The sequence below is a fragment of the Takifugu rubripes genome, chromosome 5 (assembly GCF_901000725.2).
Source record: "Takifugu rubripes chromosome 5, fTakRub1.2, whole genome shotgun sequence".
NCBI lineage: Eukaryota > Metazoa > Chordata > Actinopteri > Tetraodontiformes > Tetraodontidae > Takifugu > Takifugu rubripes.
Genome location: NC_042289.1, coordinates 10,441,547 through 10,465,356, shown reverse-complemented (window position 1 = coordinate 10,465,356; position 23,810 = coordinate 10,441,547). Strand labels below are relative to the sequence as shown.

Here is a 23,810-nt window from a genome sequence, read left to right as displayed (position 1 = left end):
TTCACCATCCTACAGGAGTGTCCGACAGCTTCACCATCCTACAGGAGTGTCCGACACCTTCACCATCCTACAGGGGTGTCCGACAGCTTCACCATCCTACAGGAGTGTCCGACACCTTCACCATCCTACAGGGGTGTCCGACAGCTTCACCATCCTACAGGGGTGTCCAATACCTTCACCATCCTACAGGGGTGTCCAATACCTTCACCATCCTACAGGGGTGTCCAATACCTTCACCATCCTACAGGGGTGTCCGACAGCTTCACCATCCTACAGGAGTGTCCGACAGCTTCACCATCCTACAGGGGTGTCCGACAGCTTCACCATCCTACAGGAGTGTCCGACATCTTCACCATCCTACAGGGGTGTCCGACATCTTCACCATCCTACAGGAGTGTCCGACATCTTCACCATCCTACAGGGGTGTCCGACATCTTCACCATCCTACAGGAGTGTCCGACATCTTCACCATCCTACAGGAGTGTCCGACATCTTCACCATCCTACAGGGGTGTCCGACAGCTTCACCATCCTACAGGAGTGTCCGACATCTTCACCATCCTACAGGAGTGTCCGACAGCTTCACCATCCTACAGGAGTGTCCGACATCTTCACCATCCTACAGGAGTGTCCGACAGCTTCACCATCCCACGGGGATATTTAAAAACCTTCATCATCCTACAGGGATATTTAAAAACCTTCACCAAGCTTCAGTACCTCTTGCAACAGAAATGGAAACACATTAACTGTCATGGTCATTTATGTCACAGTCATTTATTTTTATCCTGCTTGTTACCAGAATTTTATTTTGGAGCTCATATTGAGTTTTAAATGTCGACTATGAAGAAATCTGGAGTCTCTGGGCTGTTGGACCAGAGAAATAAGAATGCTGATTTTTGAGAAGACATCTGGTTCAGACATACACAGATGTAGATGTTTGCTTTGTTTTTGCAATCACTGAAAAAAAGAAAACCCTATAATTCCTCACACATGTGAAAGTGAACGGAAATGTGATTCAACCCTGAGTCTTGGGTTTCAGCCCAAGTAAAATTTTTAAGGAAAAAGAGAAATCCTCTTGAAGATAATGAGTTATTCAGTGTTTATTTTAAACAGACTGTTTGCTTTATCTTATTTTGTGTGTTTCCTTAAAGTTAATTAATTTTTAGAAGATGATACATGAAGAATGATCAGAATGTTGAATATCTCCTGTCCTAGTCTGTGCTCCTGATTAAAATATTCAGTTAATTCCTTTCCCCCAAAATTAATAAAAAATAACTAAAGCACGTTAGAGACAAAACAAAAACATTACTATAGGAAGAAATAGCTTGAAAACCCTGTACTTCGTGGGTCAACTATATTACATATTTGTTGGGATTTTAAAGTGTTTTAGTTATTATTTTTCCAACTCTGCAGACTCTAAATTAACAGGTCACCACAAGAATAGGAAGACTTTTTTAATAGAAAGCAGTAAAATAAAAAAGACTAAATAAATAAAAGAAATCCTCATCTCATTGGTCTTAAAAAAATAACAAAAGGTCAGACTTACTTGTTACAGTGTAAATGTGCTAAAGTTTGTTTACAACAGTGCAATTAATTCGATACAGTAGTTGAATCTATAAACAGGGTGTTGGGATACACACGGAGGGATTTTTCCAGATGGCGGGTCAGTTTAAAGAGGACTTTCTTTATGGCACATGTAAGAGGGGGCATCTTTTAGGACAAACATCAGCTAAAACCGCAGTGCATAACAATTTCACAGTTAAAAAATAAAACACCCTGTCCTCACTTCTACTGTTATTCATTTCCTTCCCAGGATGAGCTCAGATGGGATGATTCCACCTCGTCTCTATCGTGAATTCTTAAATGTTACAAGATTAAAACACAGAAAATGTGACAACCTGAGGAAGGAGGAATGTCAGTTATTTGGTCTGTTGATAACAAAGAAAACTCCCAGGGCCTATTAAATATCCCTGTCTGGTCAGTTTACACTAGCAGAAAAACTAAAAAAAAAAAAAAACTATCCATGATAGAAAACAGACAAAATGCGACAACTGTGTTTGTCAGTTCTGGTCCTGTAACCTAAAACCAGATGAAGCTCAGAGATTATAGTGAGGAGACTCTCTAAAAAGCTTGTTTAATTCTCCAATGTGTCGAAGCCTCGCTCCAAATGACAATGTTTACAGTGAAGATAAGCTTCCAGTATAAACAGCCATGTTTTTTTTTCTTCAGCAGAGGTGTGAGAGTGGTGGCAATGGGAGAGAAGAGGTGGCAAAAGTGTGCACGTGTGTGTGTATGTGTGTGGGGCAGAATGTATGCAGTGGTGATGGGGAGGATTATGGCTGGGTGGCCTCGGGGGGAGGTGGGTGAGTAAAAAAACCTGAGCTAGATGAAGAAGAGGGCAGTGCAGGCATTCTGGAAGCTGTTGGGGTGCAAACCGCTTGGGGGAGGGGTAACAGACGGGATGAGGGTCCTTTCTAAAGCTTGTTTGTTTTTTCTATGTTGCGACCCACCAGTCTGCGTCTCAACAGTCGACTCTGCGTAAACTGGACCGGGTGAAGGAGTTCCTGTGAAAGGAAAGCGAAAGACGATGAAGCCTGTTACACGAAAGTGGATTCAAACAGTACTTGGTGGCCCATGAGATTAGGAGCTCCACACGTGCAAACACTGAGTTGAGGCCAAAAGCAAACAGAAACAACTGATATCACACTGGTTTCTGAGGTCACACACACCACATGACTTACACTGTGTGACAAAGTATGACAAAGTTTGGTGTTAAGTTGCTCCTGGTTGATGATCTGAGCATTAGCTCATGGTGTGTATCAGCGTGGTGCGTTTAATGTCTCAGGTTACCGTTGTGTTTGTGTAGCCTGAGCTGGCAGGGTCCTGTATAGCTGTGGGATCTTGCGGTTGATGAGGGGACCCAGAGCTTCTTTCAGCTTATTGTAGTTCCTCTCCAGTTCTCTGTGGTACTCCTTCTGATCTGGCCCAATCAGGGCTTTATTCTTCCTCAGGGCATCCTCGCACCTGCGTGAAAAACACACACAGCGGGTTGTGGTTTGTTTTTATTAGTTACACAGCAGTCTGCATCTGAGTCACACGGTGTCATCACCTCTTGGTGAAGTCTTTAAAGCAGAGGCGCAGCTTGTTGTGATGGCGAAACAGCTTCGGATCATCAGGAATGTCGGAAAGAAAGACCTGCGCTACCTCAAGGGGGCCCTGTGAAGGGGAGAAACCGTAATTTATCTGCTACAGGAATGTCTGCCCCTACATAAAATAGCTGGCACAGGCCTTTTAGGCCCAATAATAAAGGGAGAGCATCTGATACTTGTACATGTGCAGCCTTTGAGTAAACAAGCACCTGGTTGACAGTGGTGCCCACGCAGCCCTGCAGCACCATCTGCAGCATCTTGGAGTCTGCTGGGTCCTGGTTTGTGGCGAAGGCCAACTCCTGTGTCTTCTTCTGCATGTCCTCAATGGCCACCTCAATGGGGACAAGAATGATCTGGAGAAGAAAACACAACAGCGGCAGCTGACACCCCCGCTGTGCACAAAACATCACACCTAGGGAGGCCCCGCTCCCCCGGAACAGACCTCCTCCTTGTGGATGACGTTGATCCGCGTCTTGATGTAAGGGAAAGCGTGAGATGTCGTGAGGATGGTTTTGCGTTTGTACTGCTCGTTCAGCTCGCCGTGGGCTCGCCCGTCCAGAGTGAAGGGAGTGCAGTACATGAAGTTACGCAGGTTGTAGTTCTTGTCAAAATAGGTGACTCTTTCCTTTAGCTCATACGTGTCGAAGAACGGCTCGACGTACGTTATCTGGAGGTAGGCCTGAAGAGATACGTACACCCATGAGGACTATTACATATGACTCAGGTACGAGACATAAATATCACGGCACCTTGTTGGGATCCAGTTTGTTCTTGTCCACTGGATTGGAGTCCTTGATAATTTTAACCACGTCATCTCCGAACTGCTCTGAGTAAAACTCCTGCACAGCAAAACGCAAGCAATTTAAAGTCTATATAATTTGGGAGGTGGTAATGACAGCTTTTATTGACACTGCGGTGAGTCAACATGCCTCAAGTCTGTGAGAGATCTCAGCCAGTTTAGTAATGGATGGCTCCTTGTAAACAAACTCTTGTTCATCCAGATCTCCAAAACGAGAGCCATAGAAACCCACCCGGAAATAGGTCCCAAACATTCTCTAGTTACTGAAGATGGATGACAAGAGGGTGTGACTTTAAATCAGCACTTATTAAAGACAAAATAGATCAATTTATGGTAAAAAAAAAAAAAAAAGTTCTCAAAACTTACCCATAATGTGTCATTCAAAAGGATTAAGAAGAAGAAAGAAAATGGTAATGAGATAAGATAAAGGAAGTGGTTGATAACTTGCTTTTTTCAAAAAAAAAAACATTACCTCCCATCCTGAACTCTGAAATGTGAAAACAAAAGAAAAAAGACATAAGAAAGAATTCAGAAAGCGTTCTTTTCATCATTCATCAGCTGTCAAAACTCACTTGGTTGTAGACTTTGTTAAAAGCTTCCTGCAGCTTTCCATGGACCGTAGCCAACTTTTTAAAGTCTCTGTTGGCTTCATGGATGGGCAGCAGAATCTTGTAAACTTCATTTATGGCTTCATACATGGCAGCCTGAAGTCAAACACACATCAGTAAGCCAGTTTTACACATAGGCGCCATCATATAAACCCCTATAGCCGTGGGGACGCCCAGCTTGTCTGTCACCATGTGGTTAGGCAACGTGAGCAGTACCATGTTGAAGGAAGCAGCTGCTTGCTCCAGGAGGCCCACTAGACCAGACTCGCTGAAGTACTTTCCAGCACAAATCCCCTCCTCCTCCGGAGACAAGACGTCATCAGACACGGCGGACTCCTCCAACACGTTGGATGAAATGTTCTGAAAGAGTAGAAGCAGTCAAGGACGGCTGCGTCATATATGCATCCTGTTAAACAAGCGAGTCACTTCACACTGACCTGAAACGTGACACAACCGATTGGCAAGTAGCGACAATCCTCCAGCATATTGAGGTATTCTGCAACCAGCGCTGCACTGTGGACCAGACAGTGGGCCGCTTCAGCATGGTTTCCCCTCTCAGAGTGTTTTCTTGCCATGTTCTGGAGCCAAGTCAGCCGCAGGTCGGGAGAGTTTTGATAGCCCTTTGCAATCCTGATTTAAAATAAAGCAGAACATTATCTGAACATTAGGTCTGATAGTATATTTTGATTATTAATGTGCATCACAATACCTGTACATCAGGTCGATTAGCATCTCTGGATCCTGCTGATGTTCTTTCATTTTAACCGTATCAGTAAGAATCATGTGCAAATTGAAAACCAAATCCTGGACCTAAATGTTCAACACAGGATGAAGTTAAAATCTGCATTAATTGAAATCTAAATGCAGCGGCTTCAAAATTGGGATCTTTTATAGTGGCCCTTTAATACCTGCTCCGGGAAGGGCGTGTCCCGTAGTTCCACATCATCCTCAGCATATGTCAAGATAGTTTTTAATGAGTGCCGAAGATGATCTTCGTTGAAGTTTCTTGAGGTTCCCACCAGTGACGACAGGGACATGGTGACCTGCATCTTTACCCGCGCAAAGTTCTGCAAAAGCAAATAAAAGGGATGCTGGTTGAAAATAACTAAATTATTTTTTTTAAGTGTGTTTCTTTCTCTCACTCCCAAATAAATCATGTGTCTCTTCCTAAGGTTGGAACTGGATATAATGACAGTATATTTACTTACGTTTCCAATCTCAAAGTTCTGTCTCATGAGCAGATAAAGAGAGGCGGAGGCGTGACTTCTGACAGAACTGACACTACTGCTGCAGTGACGCAGAAGACGCAGACAAAGGTCGGCACAAAGTTCTGTGTCCTCTTCAAACAACATCTCTGGGAACTACAGACAGACATATAAACACACATGCATCTGCTGGAAGGAAGGATGTCCAGTTGGCCTTAACTTTGAGCAGATATGGGATGTTGTGTTCGTCAATTAAGGATATTTATATGTTCAAATACTGCAACACGTAACAGTTCAAAGGGTTAGGGTTAAACTCAATAAAGAAAGCAATTCATTTACGCACTTTGAAAACTAGAGCTCTTTGTGTAGTGAAACAGTGCTGCAGGAAGAGGGCGCTCTGGTTTCCTGCCATGCTGTGGAGGAGGACTCTCAGTACTCCACCCAGAACACTTTCCTTCAGCTCTGATGCCACCACAGTCTGAAAACAAATGCAAACAGCAAAGAAAGAGGGAGTGAATTCTAAATAACCTTTACATATTCAAAGCTGGAGAGCATCATTTACCTTAACTACAATCTCCAGTGTATCCAGGACAATTAGAGAAGCCTCAGTTGATAAGTTTCCATCCACCATGGACTCCTGCTCCATTTCGGCTTTAGTCCTATAAGAAATTGGGATTTCTTTAGCATCACATTAGCATTCAAGCCCTTTAAAAATGAAGAAACCAGATGTATCCCATAACCCTGATGTAAATTCTCAGACAGTTTCCATTCTATAAGCACATGGAAACATCTTTTACAGTAACTGGCATTGATGCAATAAAGTTAAAAAAAACATACTTGTCGACTCTGTCTGTATTTTGGCGCCAGTGAGTGACGTTCTTTCTCCACCTAACATTCTCCTGACTGCCATAGGGACTCCTTTCTAAAAGAGTAAAGACAATTACCATGAACGCAAACATTAAAACACCTCAAACTGACACATAAGGTACACAACACTATTTACCTCTGCAACGACGAACCATCTCCTGACGGGCCCCAATGGTTCCCAGTATGGCCTCCTCCAATCTTGCCTTCATGTCTTGAGATTTTTTAAATGTCAGGCTATTAATCCTTTCCAAAGCCTTTCTCCCCTATTAAAAAGAGTAAAACATGTCAACAGACCAAAGACAGAGAAACACAAGAATAAAAGAGCTCAACAAGTATTTTACTTTGTATTCAAAACAGGAGATACAGAGATGCAGCAGATCCAGCAGGCGGTTGATTTGCAATACAGACAAATCAGACACCCAGCGCTCCAGAAGAGCTGCATCTGCATTCTTCAGCACCCACAGGAAACACACCAGCAGAGTCCGGCTACACTCCGCCGACAGAGAGCTGGACTGGCGGGCAGGCTGGCAGAGAGAAACACACAAACCAAGTTGCTACTTTAATGTCAAACATGAAACAGCAGTCTAGAGAGAGGGCAGAGAGCCACCTATCGGCAAAAACAAGCACTTATCCTTGAGGGAAGATGAGCAATGTGGAAAGAATGCACATTTTTGTGTTATTTTAGGTGGAGTTACAGAAAGGCCAGTGTGGTGTTCTGTCAAGCTGAGGCAACAGATTCTGGTCCACACAGTGTCAGATCTGACCGATCAGTCTCTAGTGCCCAGGGAAACAGCCTGACCCCGACCATTATCACTCACCACTGTGGGTAGTGCAAAGGAGTTGGCTTTGGCGTGCGGTAAAGGGGAGCCGGCAATTGCCATGGCAACAGACTGACTGATAGTGTTGCCACTGTCTGGGTCAGCATCGTCATGGGCTGAAGCATGCCGGACCCGAGCAGGGGAGGAGTCTACAAAAACACAGTATAACCACTCTCAGGTATAATTGCAATGAAATGAAATGTTTTGCAAGTGATGAAAGTGCACACTTGCCAAGTTATGAAACTAGTGAGTGGTGCATGCTGACCTGAGAAATCATACAGCTGATTCAATGTCTCCATGACAATTGCGACCAGGGGCAGGTAGAGCTTAGCAACGTGAGCCCTGACTTGAGGGTCCTTGTAGCGAGGATCTGCATCATGGCTGCACAGCAGGGAGTGTACAGCACTAATGGCTTTTTTGTGGAGGAAGAAAACGCTGTGGGTTAAAAAAAAATAAAAAAAATCAGTTTTCATGTACTGAGCTTGAAGCGTAAGAGCATTTTCAGTATAAATTAGATATGGTTCAGATAACCCAAAAAACTTTTAAAAAGGGCTCCCTACCCTTCTCCATCAGGATCAAGGATGAGAGCGAGCTCTGTGAGCAGCAGACCAGACAGGAAATGTTGCTGTCGAAAAGGAACTGAGAGCTCAAACATTGTGGCCACCCCTTGATCTTGCACCATACTGGAAAATGCTGAACTCTGGGAACGTAAAAATACGGAAAAGGAAGCCAGTAAGACATAGGATATACAGGGAGTGCCAATGCCTCGTACTATGCCTCACAGCACCTGTGAGGTGGTGGATGAGGTGGAAGGAGAGGGGGAGGCTGGAGGGCTGAGAGTGGAGCAGGGCAGGTTGAGGATGACGTAGTGCTCATGGCTGCCGACGATACGGATAAAGTCCATCCTCAGGGCGTTCAGAGAGCTGGGATTCTGTGCCATGTGAAGCTTGTTGGCAATCTGTTAAATGCACAAGGGGCGTGAGACAAAAATATATGTAGAAGTAAAGTGTTTGATATTAAAGACAAAGAGGGAGAGGAAGGACCAGCACCTGTTTGTAGTACGAGCGGATGAGGTTGAAAACAAAGCCCCGGTCCATGAGAGAAAGCAGGTCATTCAGGAAGAAGGCCAGACTGCTATTTAACCTCTCCACAACCTCAACATCCTGCAGAGAGAGAGAGAGAGGGAGAGAGAGGGAGTTCATATGAAAATAAAGGGGAAGAGGAGGATGTGAAAAAGAAAACCATACATTACGTTATATAAAAGTTACATTCAGGATATAAATATGTTTCAATTATTGTTTTGCACCTGTGTTATTACATCACTGAAAACCCCCAGCTTTGAATGGAATAAACTGCACCCAATCTTAAGTACCTTGTGGTATCGACCAGCAATATCAGCACTGATGGCACACACAAGCGCAGCGATGTCATCAACAAAGCGGTCTGGGAAACGCTGACGCCTCGGAACGTCCATGTTTGAGGTCAGAAATAAGTGATGAGACATACTCTTGGTCTGGAGGAAGATTCAAGTCAGTAAAATGACGCGGAAAGAACAGTGGGATTTAAAACGATTATGTTTAAAATGTGTATGTGCAGATAACACAAATACACAACAGCATGCTCACTATCAGCTGGAAGAAAAACCAGGCGTGCTGAAGTGCTGCTTCCCTCACTGTGCTGTTGCTGACCACCCACTGCAAAGCCAGCTCCTCATGAAGCAACTACACATATAAGCAAAGGTCAGTTTATATCGACAAATCGGTGCAATTTGACAGATCGTAATGTCTATATGCTAAATTATTACTGGCAGACTGATATCAGATACATTGTTCCAATTATGACTTCTAGGAAGCCATAAATCTTAGCCCAGCCTTTACTGTGAGTCTTTAGAGACCTTTGTTAACCTGTTCACCAATATGTCTGTGTAAATTCTCAGTCATCTGTTCACCAATGGAGTTTTCCAAAAGAAAAGGTGTTTGCACAACTCAGACTCATTTGCAGCTGCAATCATGACTCCAAATGCATAATATTAATATACTTTATAAAGAAGTTCATGAGATAAAACGTTACTCTATATTTTTACAGGAAATATGTCAAACACACAAGAAAGTTATCACATTCTGCTTATATAGCTGTGTAGTAGTTTAAGTGTATTAGCCCTGATTACTAAAACTGGTAAAGATTAAATGAATTAATAGCTTTGGTTAAAATATTAGTTATCAGTATTAGGTATCATACATATGTGGTGATATATGGTAATGACAGTGAAAATGGATTTGAGATGCTTGTGATGGAAAAATTGCATTTTTGTATCCTGTTATAGTAGAAGTAGACAGTTTTACCTTCTTGGCAATCTGCCTTGTGGGAAGTGAAAACAAGGCCATGCTGTCCAGGAAGGCAGACATGCGATTGCAGCTGCGGTCGTTTGTCTGACATGGTGTGAGGGTGAGGTGAACACACAGACAAAATGATGTGAAAATGGATGAACGGGAATGGGTGGGTGACCACAGAACTCTATGATGAGTGTGAGGCTAGTAAAACTCCGACAGGAATGAGGCAGGCACCCACAACAGATGTGGGCTGTTATTTGTTGGTGAGAGGATGAATGGTGAAGCCAGATAAGTGGTATTCACAGATAAAAAGGAGTGGCAACATGAAAAGCAGATAGAAGCTTATGCAGACAAAACATAACCCCAGAGTGTTGTTTAGAAAGTGGTGAAGAGGTAGGAGGATGGAGAGGAGGGATTTGGCACCTGCTTCAGATCACAGCTGGAGTTGGGGTTCCGGCGTAGCACAGATCTGGAACCCCCGGGGGCATAAGCAGAGTTAACCCAGGAGTGGGAGCGGTCAATGCCCTGCCATAAGCCACCAAAGACAAACACAAAACACAGAGTGGCACGAGGCGAGGGTACAGTGAGTGAAGGGGAAGCTAATTACCACACAAGTAATTATATAAAGGATACAGGGAGAAACAAAAGAAAGGGTGGAGGGGTGTAGAGAAATAAGGCTTGAATCCACAGAGAAACTCATACTGGGCAGAAAAATCAAGGGCTCAATGACATGTTTAAAGCACAAACCATAAATGCACGTTCATAAAAAAGATCCATAACTTTTATGCATACTCCACAAGAAGCGAGAAAATAGTTCCCAGGATTATTAGAATAAAATGATGTGCTTCCCTGAGTCGGGAGTTCTTGCAGCTTGTTCTCTTCCTCCAGATAAAAGAAAGATGTAAAGAAAAGTAAACGGGCAATAATTTGTGAAGGAGGTAGCATGAATGTTGCATATACAGGAGAAAGTCTCTCTCACAAAAAGCTGATGAAGAGTGCACATAGCTCGTGCTGCAGTGGAAGGGGCCGAGAGCAGCAGTTTGGCACTAGAGTTTCTTAGTAGGTAAGAAAAGTCCCAGAAAAACTTTTTCTTCCAAAAAGGAAACAATTATCTCACTTCTTGTGGCGTATGTGACAGCCTCCACTGTGAATAATGTTGTCAACCTATACACACACACATTAATCTATGATAAAAAGATGAAACCTCCATTCGACAGAAACAGCTCACCTTGCTTCCTATGATTCGTTGCACCTCTTCATCAGGAGAAACTGGTGTGCTGGCCAGGTCTGGGTTGGAGTTGCTGATACTCTTAGAGCGGGACAGGTGCAAGCTGCTGGGGCGGCCAGTTGCTCTGGATATGGTGGCGTACTGCACAGGCATCTGATAGGACTGCGAACCAGCTGCTCTCAAACATGGTGAGAGCCACAGAGAAGATATTGGCAGATCATCAATCCTTGTCTGATTTAGGAATACTGACAGTCATCCAACCAAATGATCGGCTTTACAAAAATCGTGTGAAGGCTCACCTGTTGGGCGCACAGATGGTTCAGCAGTTGGCAGGCGAAAGCAGTAGTGGATGTAGGAGGCCAACAGGTTGTTGCGACCATGATGGTCCTGGTTTCCCTCCAGGTTTTTGTGTATCTGGTTGACCAGTAAAGCCATGGTTTCAAACGCAGTCCTGCCAAGGTTTACTGTTAGGAGCAGACAAAAGATTCAAAGATTTCATTTAAAACAACATGACTTTTACATAAACTCATTGTAAAACTACACTAAAAGTGAGTAATAGTAATAAGGGGACACAAATTAATTTATTTTTCACTGGACCTAAAAATACTCCCAATGTAATATTTATTATCTTATCTAGTTTTATTTGAGTTGGAAATAATGCATTTATTATCAATTAGAATTCTCAAACTATTAACTCCACTATTAGAAAGAGCACTTCAGCCTTGTTCAGAGAAGCACCCTTCAGATCCACAATTGCAGTACTAATGGAAACGACTGTGCTTGAGAACTCATTTACCAATTTGGCCTCCAATGACCGGTGGATAAACGATAAGTTGAATGATCTTGTTGAGCAGCTGGTGCAGGAAGCTAACGCAAGTGTCCAACAGGGCCCCTCTGAGTGCCACCATGCTGGTCTTTAATTCGGCCTCCATGTTTGATTCAGTAATGATCACATCCTTCAGACGGAAGGGGAAAGAGTACTCTTCCAGAACATGCACCAGCGTGAAGAACTTATCCAGAAAGGGGTCCTACAGTGACAAACTTTCATTAATATCGGTGCTTGTAAATAATATTGGTCGGATGACAGAAGGAGCCGCAAATACTGTAGAATGTGTGTACCTGAGTGTGAACTGAAGAGGCTGCTGTCACTTCAACACTGAACACACCTTTGTGATTATCCACCCACTTCATGCCTGGAAGCTGAACCTACATCACAGTGAAATCCATCTTATTTAACACCCGGTCAAACAGCCAAAGGCCATTTTCAGGCAAGCTGATATCCTCTCAGTCTCTTTCAAGTTGCTTACATCAGGGGTGAGCACAGAGTAGCTCGCTGGGGGCTTTTCAACGGAGACAGGTAAACTGAAGGAGCCTGTTCTTAGTCGGCCATGCTGCATCAGAGGGATCCACTACAAGTTGAAAGAAAGGCATGAGAGCTTTCAAAGATGGCACGACAATAGAAGAATTATCAAACGTGGGTGTGTGGGTGGGAGTATAAAAAGTAGACGGACTAAAGGAGTGAACTCACAGTGTAGCCTACAGGAGTCTCTAGAGGAGTGTTTTGTTTGGGCTGGCAGCTGATGTGGTACAAGGTGAACAGGAGGTGATGGTTGTCAGTCAGATTGGCAGGGATCTTCATCTTCATCTCCTCATAAAACTCAGGGGATCTTTAAAAAAAAAAAAAAAAAAGAGTTAAACACAGAATTTACAGAAAACACAAAGGGGGTTAACGGGCAGTTAAGTCCTACGAGCCTTACTTGTTGTGGTAGATGATGGGACTGTATGCCTCATTTGTGAACTCGGCACAACTAGACTTCCCAAAGATGACCTATTGAAAAGAATATAAAAAAAGAGAAGCTTTTGGGGACTGGCTCACTACAGCCTGCCACAACCTTAGAATATGTAGAAAAAAATTGTAAACAGTCTAGGGTATATTGTCTGCAGAGGATCAATCTAGTGCTGAAATGTCAAAAACCTCTAAGGAATTTCAACCCTGAAAGAACACTGCATGTTGTATTTCAGTGCTGTTTCTCTCAGACCATTGTTAAATTGTCACTTGATAATCCTTGACTTCTGCTCACCGGCAAAGCTTGACTGGGGTCCTCTCCTGCCATGAACTGGACTTTGACAGCGATGTTCCTCACTGAGCCCTGACGACTACTGAAGTTCAAGCTTTTTGGGTAAACATAGAGCAAGTTCCTGCAATGACAAGGATTTCATTTATTATTTCAAACGCAGATTTTTAAAGCAGTACCCCGCTACTTGTTCCCTAATTTTCAAATAGGAATACTAATTCGGCATATTTTGTTGTCAACAATATCTACAACACTCTAAAAGTAAGAATCGCATAAGACAAATTGAAACTGTTTAATAAATATGCAAATATTCACATAACAAAAGTGTGACCCAACACTGGATGTTGTGGAGTCAAGGTCACCTTAACTTCTACAATCCAAAGTAAACATCTGAGGTTATTTTATTGGACAACTGTTTTAATCCTTTTGTAGAGTTAATGGCTGAGACACTATAAATATCTATTAACATTAATTACAAAGCAGTGTGCTGTGAATACAAGTACAGTTTGTGTGACAAAAACATGATACATAGTAATGTGTGTCATGTGTTTGTAACCTAAATGACACGATTAGTAGCTCAGGGGTTAAACTTTAAGGCAAGGTCACTGAGACTAAGGTCACTGCCAAAGACCACAGCTGAGCTAATATTTTACTACGCATATACCCATCCAATATAAGACATTCTGACCACCTTCCACATTCATTACACACAACACCTGCATCTCTGAAACAGATGGGACTCTATTTGCATAATACCATCAAACCAACTTTTTTGACTACATTCTGAAGAAGAAAACACAAGATCACTCAGTTGGACCGCAGTGAGTGAATGTTAAAATGAATATGATCTGGATCTTCTGTCTGATCTGTTTGGCTGGGGGATTAAGAGCTGCCTGCGCAGGTCCAGTGAGGAAGACCAACAAGAAAAATAATGCTGCACCCCAGGAGGACGTCAACGTGCTCATGTTTGGAGCCATACAATTCAGCGACTCCCTTAAATACATTTCTGAAACCACCGAGGCCAAGATATATAGAATTAGCCAGACTTTGAAGAACCATGAAGGGAGACTTCAAAGGCTGGGGAGGCATGCTGAGGAGGCTGCAGAGATTAAAAAACAGATTAAAGCAGTTATAATGTTGCTACAGGTGAGTGAACACAGAAATATGTAAACATCCTGTGCTGTTGGCTGCTGAAGGGCTGTGCCGCAACAAGAGACATAACATTCTAGTCAAACTACAGATCTGAAAACATGCGGGAGGGCATGAAAGCACAGGGTCAAATATCAGAAATCTGACTATGCTATGTCTGAATTCATGTTTGGGCAAGAGGCCTCTGACAAACATTTCAGCCTAAAATTGATTTTTATGATGTTTTTAAATATGGCAAACGCTTTGATCTGAGATAAGAGAGTGTGTCGTTAGAAAGCCACATGTTAGATGTGGGTCAGGCAGCTGTGAGATTACAGCTGTAGGAGGAATAACGCGGACAGATGCTTTTTCAACAGACCCAGGTGGCCGAGCAACAGGCTGAGACCACGGTGACGAAAGACAGGCTGGCCTCTCTGGTGCAGGAAGAGCTGGAGCTCATGACAAATGTAAAGAGGCTGGAGATACATCTCAGTAACTATATGCCGGCCAGCAGCATCACAGAGCTGCAGGTAATGGAACCTCTCTGTAATTAACACTTGTGAGTAAAGGGATGCTGCAAATGCAAAATGATATGGCCAATTTTCCTGCCTGTTTCAGGCTCAAGCGAAGGAGCACTCTGAAGTAGTGAAAGGATTACAAAAATTGGTCCAGTTTCAAAAAGAGAGCATCGACAGTCAGAGTGAAAAGCTCACTGAACTGGAGAAAATAGTAAGATGTTTAAAACACCCCATATTTATTTCATATACCTTTAATGCTAACTTTTGCTTTTTCCATCTCCAAGAGTGAAGCTACTGCACGGGCAATCTAAGTTTTTTTTAACGCAACATGACTGCACTCCATTCTCATCCTGATATGTACAGTATGTAAGCTATAGATCTGATGTATAGTCAAAGTTATGTTTGTACATTTGACTATGACCTTTGCTATTGAGGGTCTTCACTATTTGCCCTGTACGTTGGAGTTAGTGTTGTACTTGGTGAACTTGGTTTTATAACTGTAACAATTGTTACTTTATTAAAACTTAATTAAACAGAGGCAGTTTACTGAGAATATTATTTGCATGTTAAAATTCAGATAGATCATTTGCAATAGCTATTATCGGGTTTTATTCTCTTAACATTACAACATTTCTAATTCAGAGCCTTCCGAGGAGATTACATATAGGGCAGAAATAAGACGGAGAGAAGAAATGAAGTGTGAGTGTGTTTGCCTCTGACCTGTAGGCGGTATGTGGGGTGTACACATAACGAGCAGGGAACTCCAGCACTTCCTTGGTTGGGCGGACACGAGGGTCTGGGTAAGGTTTTACATGAAGCAGCTCTGGTGACAGACAGTACTGGGGCGAGTCTGGAGCCGGGGAGAAGTCAATCTTCAACTTGGCTGTGGGTGAAAATAAATCACAGACACACAAACTAGATTTACCTCCTTTAATTTGCATGCTTAGGCCAACCAGACAATGTAGGGTAACATACAACACTAAGGAAGTCAAAACCTAAATGAGAATTCTTAAGCACAAGACATTGATCCATGGTGAGATCATCAAATAAGTTAAACATATTATGTGTACAATTCCTCTTGTACAAGAGTCCTGAGGTTTACCTGTGACAGGTCTCAGACGACGCAGAACAGAGGAAGGTCTGCGCATGTCTGCCAGAAACTTATAGAGGTCCTCGTCACTCAGTCTGTCCCCCTCCTAAATGAAAACATACCAAAGTTTTCATTTACTGCAATTTGGGCTTCAATATTCCCTCATTACATAGTCACATTTTCCCAGTAGTGTCTTTCAGAGGTTGTGTCATTGTTTCACATCATATTAGTGATGATGGACAACAAGTTAGACTCAAATAAGTGCAACATTCTCGTGCTTAACTATGAGAGTCAGACCTGTTTGAAGAAGTTGGTGACGGTCAGTGTTGCTGGACGGAAGGTGGCAAAATTGCACGTGTCATCTGCTATACTCATCCGTTCAAACCCCTTCTTCTTCCTCTCATTCCATGTCCCGTGACCTTTTTTCTCTGTTCAGATATATGACAGAGATGTTTCATAACTGTACACAGTTAAAAGCCCATTAAACACTTATAAGTGTGACTGATTCCCCGTACCAGAGTCAGAATCGGGGTCTGACCGATCCAGACTGCCCATGCTGCTGACAATGTTGAACAGGTGAATGGCTGTCCAGGCAAAAGGCATGCGAAAGCGTCCAAGGCGATTACACGACTGTTCTGCCTGCAGACGAAGCTTCTCCAGCTTCTCTTTATGCTAAAACAGGACAGAATGTGCATGCAAAAATCAAAAAGAAGTAAATATGACAATAAACATAACACAAACTTAGACACAGCCGAGTTAATTATTCATTCTTATTATTAACAGATATGTTCATTTTTTATGACAGTGAAATGTGCCCACTGCACTCAGAGGGGGCTGTAGGAAGATTAAAAGGTTTCAGTCGAGACTAAATTAATCTTTTGGGACAAGAAATGAATTATTCGGGCTCAACAGTAACATTATGTGCTGGCTGCCGGTGACATCGCAGCAGTAACATTTTTGGCTCCATTACCTTGGAGGAATCAGACTCTTTCATGACCATGTAGGGTTCACAGCATTCCCCGATATCCCCTTGTTGAAGGACCTTCTCCAGCTGAAACGCAGGCGCGAACATGTTAGGACTTGACTGAGCGCTGAAACTAAATTTGCTCTTGTACTTCAGGAGGCATTCAGCGTGAACAGGAATAATCTATTTCACGCCATTCAATTTAAACAGCTTTGACAGCAAAGTGGGCAGTTTCAGTACCTTGATCACCAAGAAGATATCAGAAGAGGGGTATGTGATGGAGAAAATAGCAGAACGGGCCAGGGTAGAAATGGCTGCGTGAGGGGTGTGTGGTTTGAGCAGCCCTTTCATCTGATCCGAGTTCAGGTCGAAGTAGAAATTCTCAGAGATCTGTTAAAGGGAAGATAAGCAGGGAAAGAAAGAGTTGATGGTAATGGAAATTCAAGTCAGGGGAATTTAATTCAATTTTGACTGGGTGATCTAAACTGAAGGGCCACTTAGACCTTTTAAGTCAAGGGAAATTGAATTAGTGGAGCATGAGCTCAGCATTATGTAAGTGCAAGCCCTCTAATGACAAAACAAATACCTTTTTCTTTTCCTTGATGTCATACAGGGCCAGTATTCCAAATATCGGCTCGATTTCTATTTCAAATCTGAGGAGTGTATGGAAAAAACATTACGAAATATGGCTGCTATCAGAGGAAAAAGACATAAATCTTTATATTACTCACTTCAGAGACAGACACTTCACCATGATCCTCTGGCCACAGTGCTCCTTGGGCACTTCAACAGTGGAGCATCTCTCGACAGCCTCGTCCTGCCACACAGACGACCAAGCCAAGAACAATATTTACACTGCTGTCATGGCAACATTGAGCCAGAGAAAGTATGCACACAGATTTCGTACAAAGAAAGGATGGAGAAGGAAAAGAACAATTCGGAAACCATTATGGTGCACGTTAATAATGGCTGCACGTTGGGAAAACAACTTACTTTAACCAGAGCTGAACAAATGTTAAGCTGATTTTACGTTTGCATAAATATAGATTTCTGTACACCACTTAAAAACATGACTAGAAAGCTAAAATCACACATCCCAGATGTCGATGCCTGAAATGTTCTAGATAGAAATGTTGATTGATATTGAATTGTGTGCAGGTTGAGAACAAAATAATGTCAGAAATCACTATTGTGCAAAATACCTTACTCAAGATCACAAAATGCTTTTGACAAACCTCATCTGGAGGAGGGTACAGGCCCAGCAGGTCGCTGTGGCGCCCCTGCTGGCGGGCCTCGGTATTGCGGTGATCCATGTCCTCGAGAGCTGTGCGTTCTAACACAGTAGGTAGAAGAGCATCTGGGGTGGAGTTCTTCAGGTCAAAGATGCTGGAGGCCCAGCTCCCTCGCGGGGTTTCATCGAGGCTGACTGATCGCCGCTTTGCGTCATCCTGTGGCTCGTAAAGAGTGTGAGACAAAGGAATGAGATCATGTGTTTTTATTTCTTCCAGGAAAACAGGTCACCTTTAAGTGCTCGCTGCAGATGTTTCAGGGAGTGTAATGTGAAACAGAGCCCATTACCTTATTACTATTTAATATGATTAATACGGGGATGTCTAGATAATGGACCAGGTATATCAATTTCTGTATTACTCATTCTTTTATAACTTCCCATCATGAGCCGCTGGCTTTTTGTTTCAGCAGCTGTTTTGTGTCTTTGTCCAGCTATCAAATTAAATAAAACTCCTGAATCTTTTTATTTCTTGCATCACCCTGCAATCAATATATATTGATACAGTGAGGTAAATAAAGCTCAAGTGACGGGATTCTGGTGACCATGAGCTACCTGGTCGTCCTGGGGCTCAGTGGCTGCCACATCCAGTTCAAAGGTCTGTTTGGCCAGCCCTCGCTGCCTCTCTCTCTGTCGCTCAGAGCTGTGAGGCGTGAAAGTGGTGCTGTAATGCTGATATCTAGCATAAAAAGACAAACGAGTTAATAACGCAGCAGTGAGAGCTGCCTGTTCTGCATAGGAAACCCATTTAAAGGTCTGCTTCAACATGTAGCACTTACTTTCTTTGAATGATGAGCCAGTCATCTGTGTAGACTGACAAGGCGTCTCTCACTCTGGGGTCCAGAGAACTAGACACACAAACACATGAATAATTGAGCAGAAAACGCTTTTAATACACTAAGCGTGTTTGTTTATTCAGCCACTTAGAAAGAGCCTTTGTTCCTGTCATGTCTCCCCTCCATTCCAATATACAAATCCATCCATCCTTCCGTGTGTGTGGGAGAGAGAGAAAGAGAGAGGAAGAGAGAAATAGAGAAAGAGCTTTGGGGTAGGTGTGTCACTGTGTGTGTTGCGTTGGCTACAAGGGAAAGACTCACTCATCGTCATCAGGCAGCGGGGGCTCCAGGGTAATGCACTCTTTGTCCAGGGGGAGGAGCTCCAAGTCATCCTGGGGGAACTCCGTGAGCTGTCTGAGGGGCCCAGGCTCCACCCCAGGAGCATGACTGCTCACATACTCCTCAAAATCCACAGGCTCCACCACCTCTGTCAGGGGCAACTGCCAATCAACATCAGACAAAAGGGGTAAAAGATCAGGATCTCATCAAAAAGGCTCATCAAGCTGGAGTGCTTGGCAAAGACACAAACACTGACCTTTACAGTGACCAAAACTCACTTTTGCTTCCCCACTACAGTCTCAGTTTCACAACATTTTTAGGTTTTAAATACACCGAGTTTGGAGCCTCCCCCCAGTTGCACAATGTAGATAACCAAAACACAGAGGAGCTCAAATGTTATAGTTAACATAGTAGTTACACTAAATCATTCCTCCCTTGCTCTCCGTTGTCTGCAGCATTAAATCGATGTGCTGCTTTTACATCCACTAACTCTGAGAACAGCTCTGGAATTTTAAACTCACTTTTGACTACTGCCACAAATCTTATGCTGGCATGTACAGGCAGTATTCACCCTGCAACAGAGCCAAGTCACAGTTGCACGCTTCATTTCCTACAATAATACCGTCCCAATAATTGCTCCTTCCGGCACAGTCCAGCTATCTAAACCCATTCTAAAATTACATCACCAAGTTAAATCAATTAACGTTTGATAACACTAACTAGCTTTAAACCTATTAGCTTAAACCTCATGCAGGTCAAACGTTACGTGACTTACAGGGTTGTGAACGCCTCCTCGTTTCTTGGACAGCTGAGGGGATCCATATTCTCTGGACACTTGCTTTCTCACCTCAGCCGCTACCGTCCTGACAAGAGAAGCAAAGGTTAGCTAGAGGAGACGAGAGTGGGAAAAGGGTGTGCATTTAAAGGCGTGGCCATGACTACTAAAAATGTTGTTACTCTATGAAATGCTCAATCATCATTTAAAGCACTCAAGAAAATGCCACAATAATCTGCAACAGCACTGGGTTTCAGGATAGACACATCCATATGATCAGCAAAGATCTCACACGTTCCTATTAGAGTGTTCAATTTCTGGTACTATTTATGATGCTGAAGTCCAGCAGCTGTTGTGAACAGGGATTTGAACAGGAGCGGTGGCTCTGGGGACCAGGCACGGAGCCAGAGTTCTGTCCCTGGCTTTTATAAACTAACAGCAAATGGGAGGTTCGAAAAGAGACAAAGCGCTGTAGGGGAAAAAACCTCACAATGATACTAAGCAGCTGCCCCTTTATAACCACAAAACCCTCTCATTTCTGATATACAATGTACAGCTACAAAGACTCTTGTAATTACATATGTGATATTCGTTCCTTCACTAACGCAGATGGTCACTAACCCAGATAATCTTGTTTCTGCACAGACTCAGAGGATCGTTTGGGAGATACATCCCGAACAAATGTGCAAAAGTAACAACTGCTTTATGCTTTAATTTTAAACAGGAAAGTGTCAGGCAATCAACTGCACCGACAATAACCAGAATGCCCACTCACACCCTTTCCTGCATCCTGGAATACACAATAGCTAGGTCCCCTGAAAGGGAAGACTGACAGAACCTAGGGAATGCAGAGACGACGGAGCCAAAAACCACGAACCGGTGGGCTCCACATGTTGTCAGGGGCTTTCAATGCAAATGCAAAATTCGACCTAACGTGCCTTCCACACTTAGGAACTCTCCTTATTCACCAAATTATACATGAGGGATGTCTCTGCAGGAAGCTGTCAGCAGAAGCACTGGTAAACAGTTATTTGATGCGAAAAAAACTGGTTTTCTTCAGCAGGCGGCACCTAATGTTTGTCTGAAAAGGGAAAACCAGGTTACAACATGTAGTTACAGGTTGCTACAATAACCCAGCAGGTCGTATAAATGGTTAAATAACAAAAGATGTAGTGGATTACTCTTGTTTTCCTATATGAAAAACAAGATATCCGTGCAAACGAACACATGTACGGACACTTATGAAGCTGTGAGATTAGCTTGACGGTGTTACTGTCATTGTTGGCCCCATCATTGTTGACAATTCTCGGACGGTACCATCACGTAAAAGGCGAAAGAAAGTGTTCAAAGTACCGGAGAGAATCCACCAAACACATTTCCACACCCTTAACTGAATTAAATTGCGCATGTAAGAACCAGTTTACAGTAAGCAACACCTTAACAGACCCTAGCATAGTGGCTAAAGATACGTTTGCGCAGCAGGTCCATCAACAACCCCGTAAACCACAACTTTCTGTCACCCTCTCACCGGTTGATCTTATGAGCAAACGCCCTCCTTTCGCTCACTGTAGATGACATTTCTTGTCCCCATGTAAAAAAAAGTTCGTCTAAGTCGAAATGAAAGTTCCCTTCCCCTCCAACAAGGTTTTCCTTAAGTCCAAACTGGTGCGGGGATGCGAACTCTTAGCCCGCTTCCTTCTCCAGTCGGGGACTGGGCATGGATCTCTCGTTGTTCCTCCTAGCGGCCGGGAGCCGAACCGTCCACGTAAAGTCAACCTGGATGCGTGCATTTATCCGGTATATTTCAAAATAAATGCACCCATCTGAAAGGATTTATGGATACGCAGAGGAAGTGGAGTGGAAATGTTGATTTGGAGATCTCGCCGAAGTTTCAAATAAAGCAACAACTTAAAATAAACCCCAGAATGTATTGAGCCAACTTCCATCGTTATGGTTATTGGCTTTCGTATTTCCGGTATGGAGCTTCTTAGGTGATGCTATGGCGAACTTGTTGAAGGTGGATGTCAACCATCTGGGCCATGCAGAAATCTCACCTGACCGGTTTGGTGACGCACGTCGTTTAGTGTTTCACTTTTTAAAAATGTAGGATGCAGCCTGGCGACAATTGAGAACTCAGACCCAACGAAGCGAAACGCCACTCCAGGACGACAAGCATGTCTAATTAAATGAAATGACTATTATCTATTTAACGGTTGGACAGGAGGAAGAAATGATTATTATCATCGAGCCAAACGGTAAAACAGCAGCATCTGGAGGACTGTTTCTACCGCATCGTGTCCTCAAGGCAAAGCGCGACTGCTCCAGCAGGGGGCGCGATTTACTATGATTCTTATGGAAAAAACGCTTCTCCCCATCAGGCTGTGGATGGTTTCATATTCAGTCCTCAAATTTGACCTCTGTAAGAACACACTGCTTTGTTTCTACAAGCAGAAAACATTGTAAGATTCAGCTTAAAAATATCTTTCTTTTTTAAAAAAAAAAGTTCATAGAAACAACATCAAATGTCCCGATGTCTCAAAGAAAAATAATTGGGATTCTTTATGTCTCCCCAAACCAAACCCAGAGTCACCTGATTGAGTAACCTGAAGTACAAAAAGTACTTGATATGATGATTCCTAAAGTAAGGTAAGGTGAGATATATTTCAGGGATATACTGTGTGTCCTTGCATTTCTCAGAGTAGCATAATGAGCCCCAGTCTGATCCATGACCGCCGACAGTACAAATGAAGCTAAAGTTTCATTGCTACAATCAGAAATTTAGCGCTTTCTAGACCTGATAATAAATGTGAAAATGTGTACACCAAACCAGTAATGAATGGGTGGATACAGGCTGTGTGCTAGTGCTGTGTCTATAGTGAGCTGACCCCATGTCTGCTTTATCTTTCTGTCTGCACCTTTGCTGCCTGCATCTTTGCTTTTCTGTTCGTCGAAGGCTGACTATTGTTTGAGTACCCAGCCCCCACGGCAGCGTGAGCCCCAAACACTACCACCACCACTGCTGTGTTAGCCAAGAACAAAAGAGAGAGTGTCAGACACCTCCCACTAGATCTCTTTCACACTAGAGCCCCCACCTCAGTTCCAGATGGGGTTGCCTTTTTTCAGGGTTTCTGTCAACCCCAAGAGTCCTCCAAATGGAAGACCCCCCCTCCTCCCCTTGGAGCCCACTACTCAGCTGCCTCTCATCCACCTGCTCCGCCGCCACGCGCCCCTGGCCAGGGCACATCCCCTTTCTATCTCACCCCGACAGGGAGTCCTATTAAAACCATTAACCACGTGCTTTTTTTACAAGGGCCTGCTTTCAGCATATTACTCCACCGGCTGTGAAAACTTTAAAAACATTAACTAACAAGGAACAAACATGATTCATAACTTATATAAAAAAAGGGAGGGGGGTGCACTGCAGTAAAGAAACTGATATATTTTGTGAAGCACTACCTGATTTCTCTCACTGATGAGTGAATAAATTATAACACGGGGTATAAACCTTCCCAGTTCAGATGCCCTCAAAGTAGGATGGAGGAATTAGATCAGACTAAATGCCGCAATCAATAATGCTAATTTTAATCTGGTGGTGTCTATTGCGAGGGACAGGCAGATGCTCATTTGTTTGTTTCTTTCAATGCAGCAACATGTAATGTCTTCGAGAGAATCTCTGCTTCACCCTGCACCCCTGTGTTGACCTTTCCCCTCCAGGGGCAGAGAGGAAGGTGCAGCAACAGCAAACATCTGCTACAAGACAGCTGTTAAGTTCCCTAATGTTGATAATTCTGTCAACAGTGGAGGGGGGTGGGGGGGGAGGGCGGGGGTGGCTGAATGTTAATCACTCCCAAATT

At 43.3% G+C, this 23,810-nt stretch overlaps 1 protein-coding gene across 4 annotated transcripts; it reads right to left on the bottom strand.

The window, feature by feature from the left end:
• Positions 1–1,440: 1,440 nt before the first annotated feature.
• dock6 (dedicator of cytokinesis 6) lies at positions 1,441–21,672 on the bottom strand. Of its 4 annotated transcripts, XM_029836345.1 has the most exons (50): positions 21,485–21,672; positions 19,957–20,044; positions 19,164–19,342; positions 18,846–18,914; positions 18,622–18,745; positions 18,014–18,226; positions 17,510–17,595; positions 17,365–17,431; positions 17,019–17,168; positions 16,785–16,865; positions 16,330–16,486; positions 16,112–16,242; positions 15,827–15,920; positions 15,445–15,607; positions 13,085–13,202; positions 12,761–12,831; positions 12,532–12,670; positions 12,311–12,412; positions 12,123–12,209; positions 11,800–12,031; positions 11,303–11,467; positions 11,004–11,176; positions 10,199–10,300; positions 9,788–9,874; positions 9,071–9,166; positions 8,818–8,958; positions 8,495–8,608; positions 8,233–8,403; positions 8,006–8,145; positions 7,711–7,880; positions 7,446–7,594; positions 6,969–7,151; positions 6,764–6,890; positions 6,598–6,682; positions 6,323–6,419; positions 6,104–6,238; positions 5,764–5,916; positions 5,464–5,622; positions 5,265–5,365; positions 4,993–5,185; positions 4,772–4,915; positions 4,520–4,651; positions 4,420–4,434; positions 4,078–4,203; positions 3,898–3,987; positions 3,591–3,827; positions 3,358–3,501; positions 3,109–3,215; positions 2,850–3,023; positions 1,441–2,563 (listed from the first exon to the last, which is right to left on the bottom strand). In XM_029836345.1, exons 1-50 carry the CDS (start codon positions 21,532–21,534, stop codon positions 2,521–2,523), a joined length of 6,354 nt encoding a protein of 2,117 aa, XP_029692205.1. In that variant the 5' UTR covers positions 21,535–21,672; the 3' UTR covers positions 1,441–2,520. The 4 variants fall into 4 exon arrangements, with proteins under 4 accessions (XP_029692205.1, XP_011602406.1, XP_011602407.1 ...); XM_011604104.2 differs by lacking the exon at positions 9,788–9,874; XM_011604105.2 differs by lacking the exon at positions 10,199–10,300.
• Positions 21,673–23,810: the final 2,138 nt, after the last annotated feature.

Coding starts and splice junctions, on each gene's coding strand:
- dock6 (XM_029836345.1), bottom strand. CDS start 21,534: ATGTCATCTACAGTGAGCGAAAGGAGGGCGTTTGCTCATAAGATCAAC. Junction 9,875..10,198: donor CCAGCTGTGATCTGAAGCAG/GTGCCAAATCCC, acceptor ACACCATGTCAG/ACAAACGACCGCAGCTGCAA. Junction 5,623..5,763: donor AGAACTTTGAGATTGGAAAC/GTAAGTAAATAT, acceptor TTGCTTTTGCAG/AACTTTGCGCGGGTAAAGAT.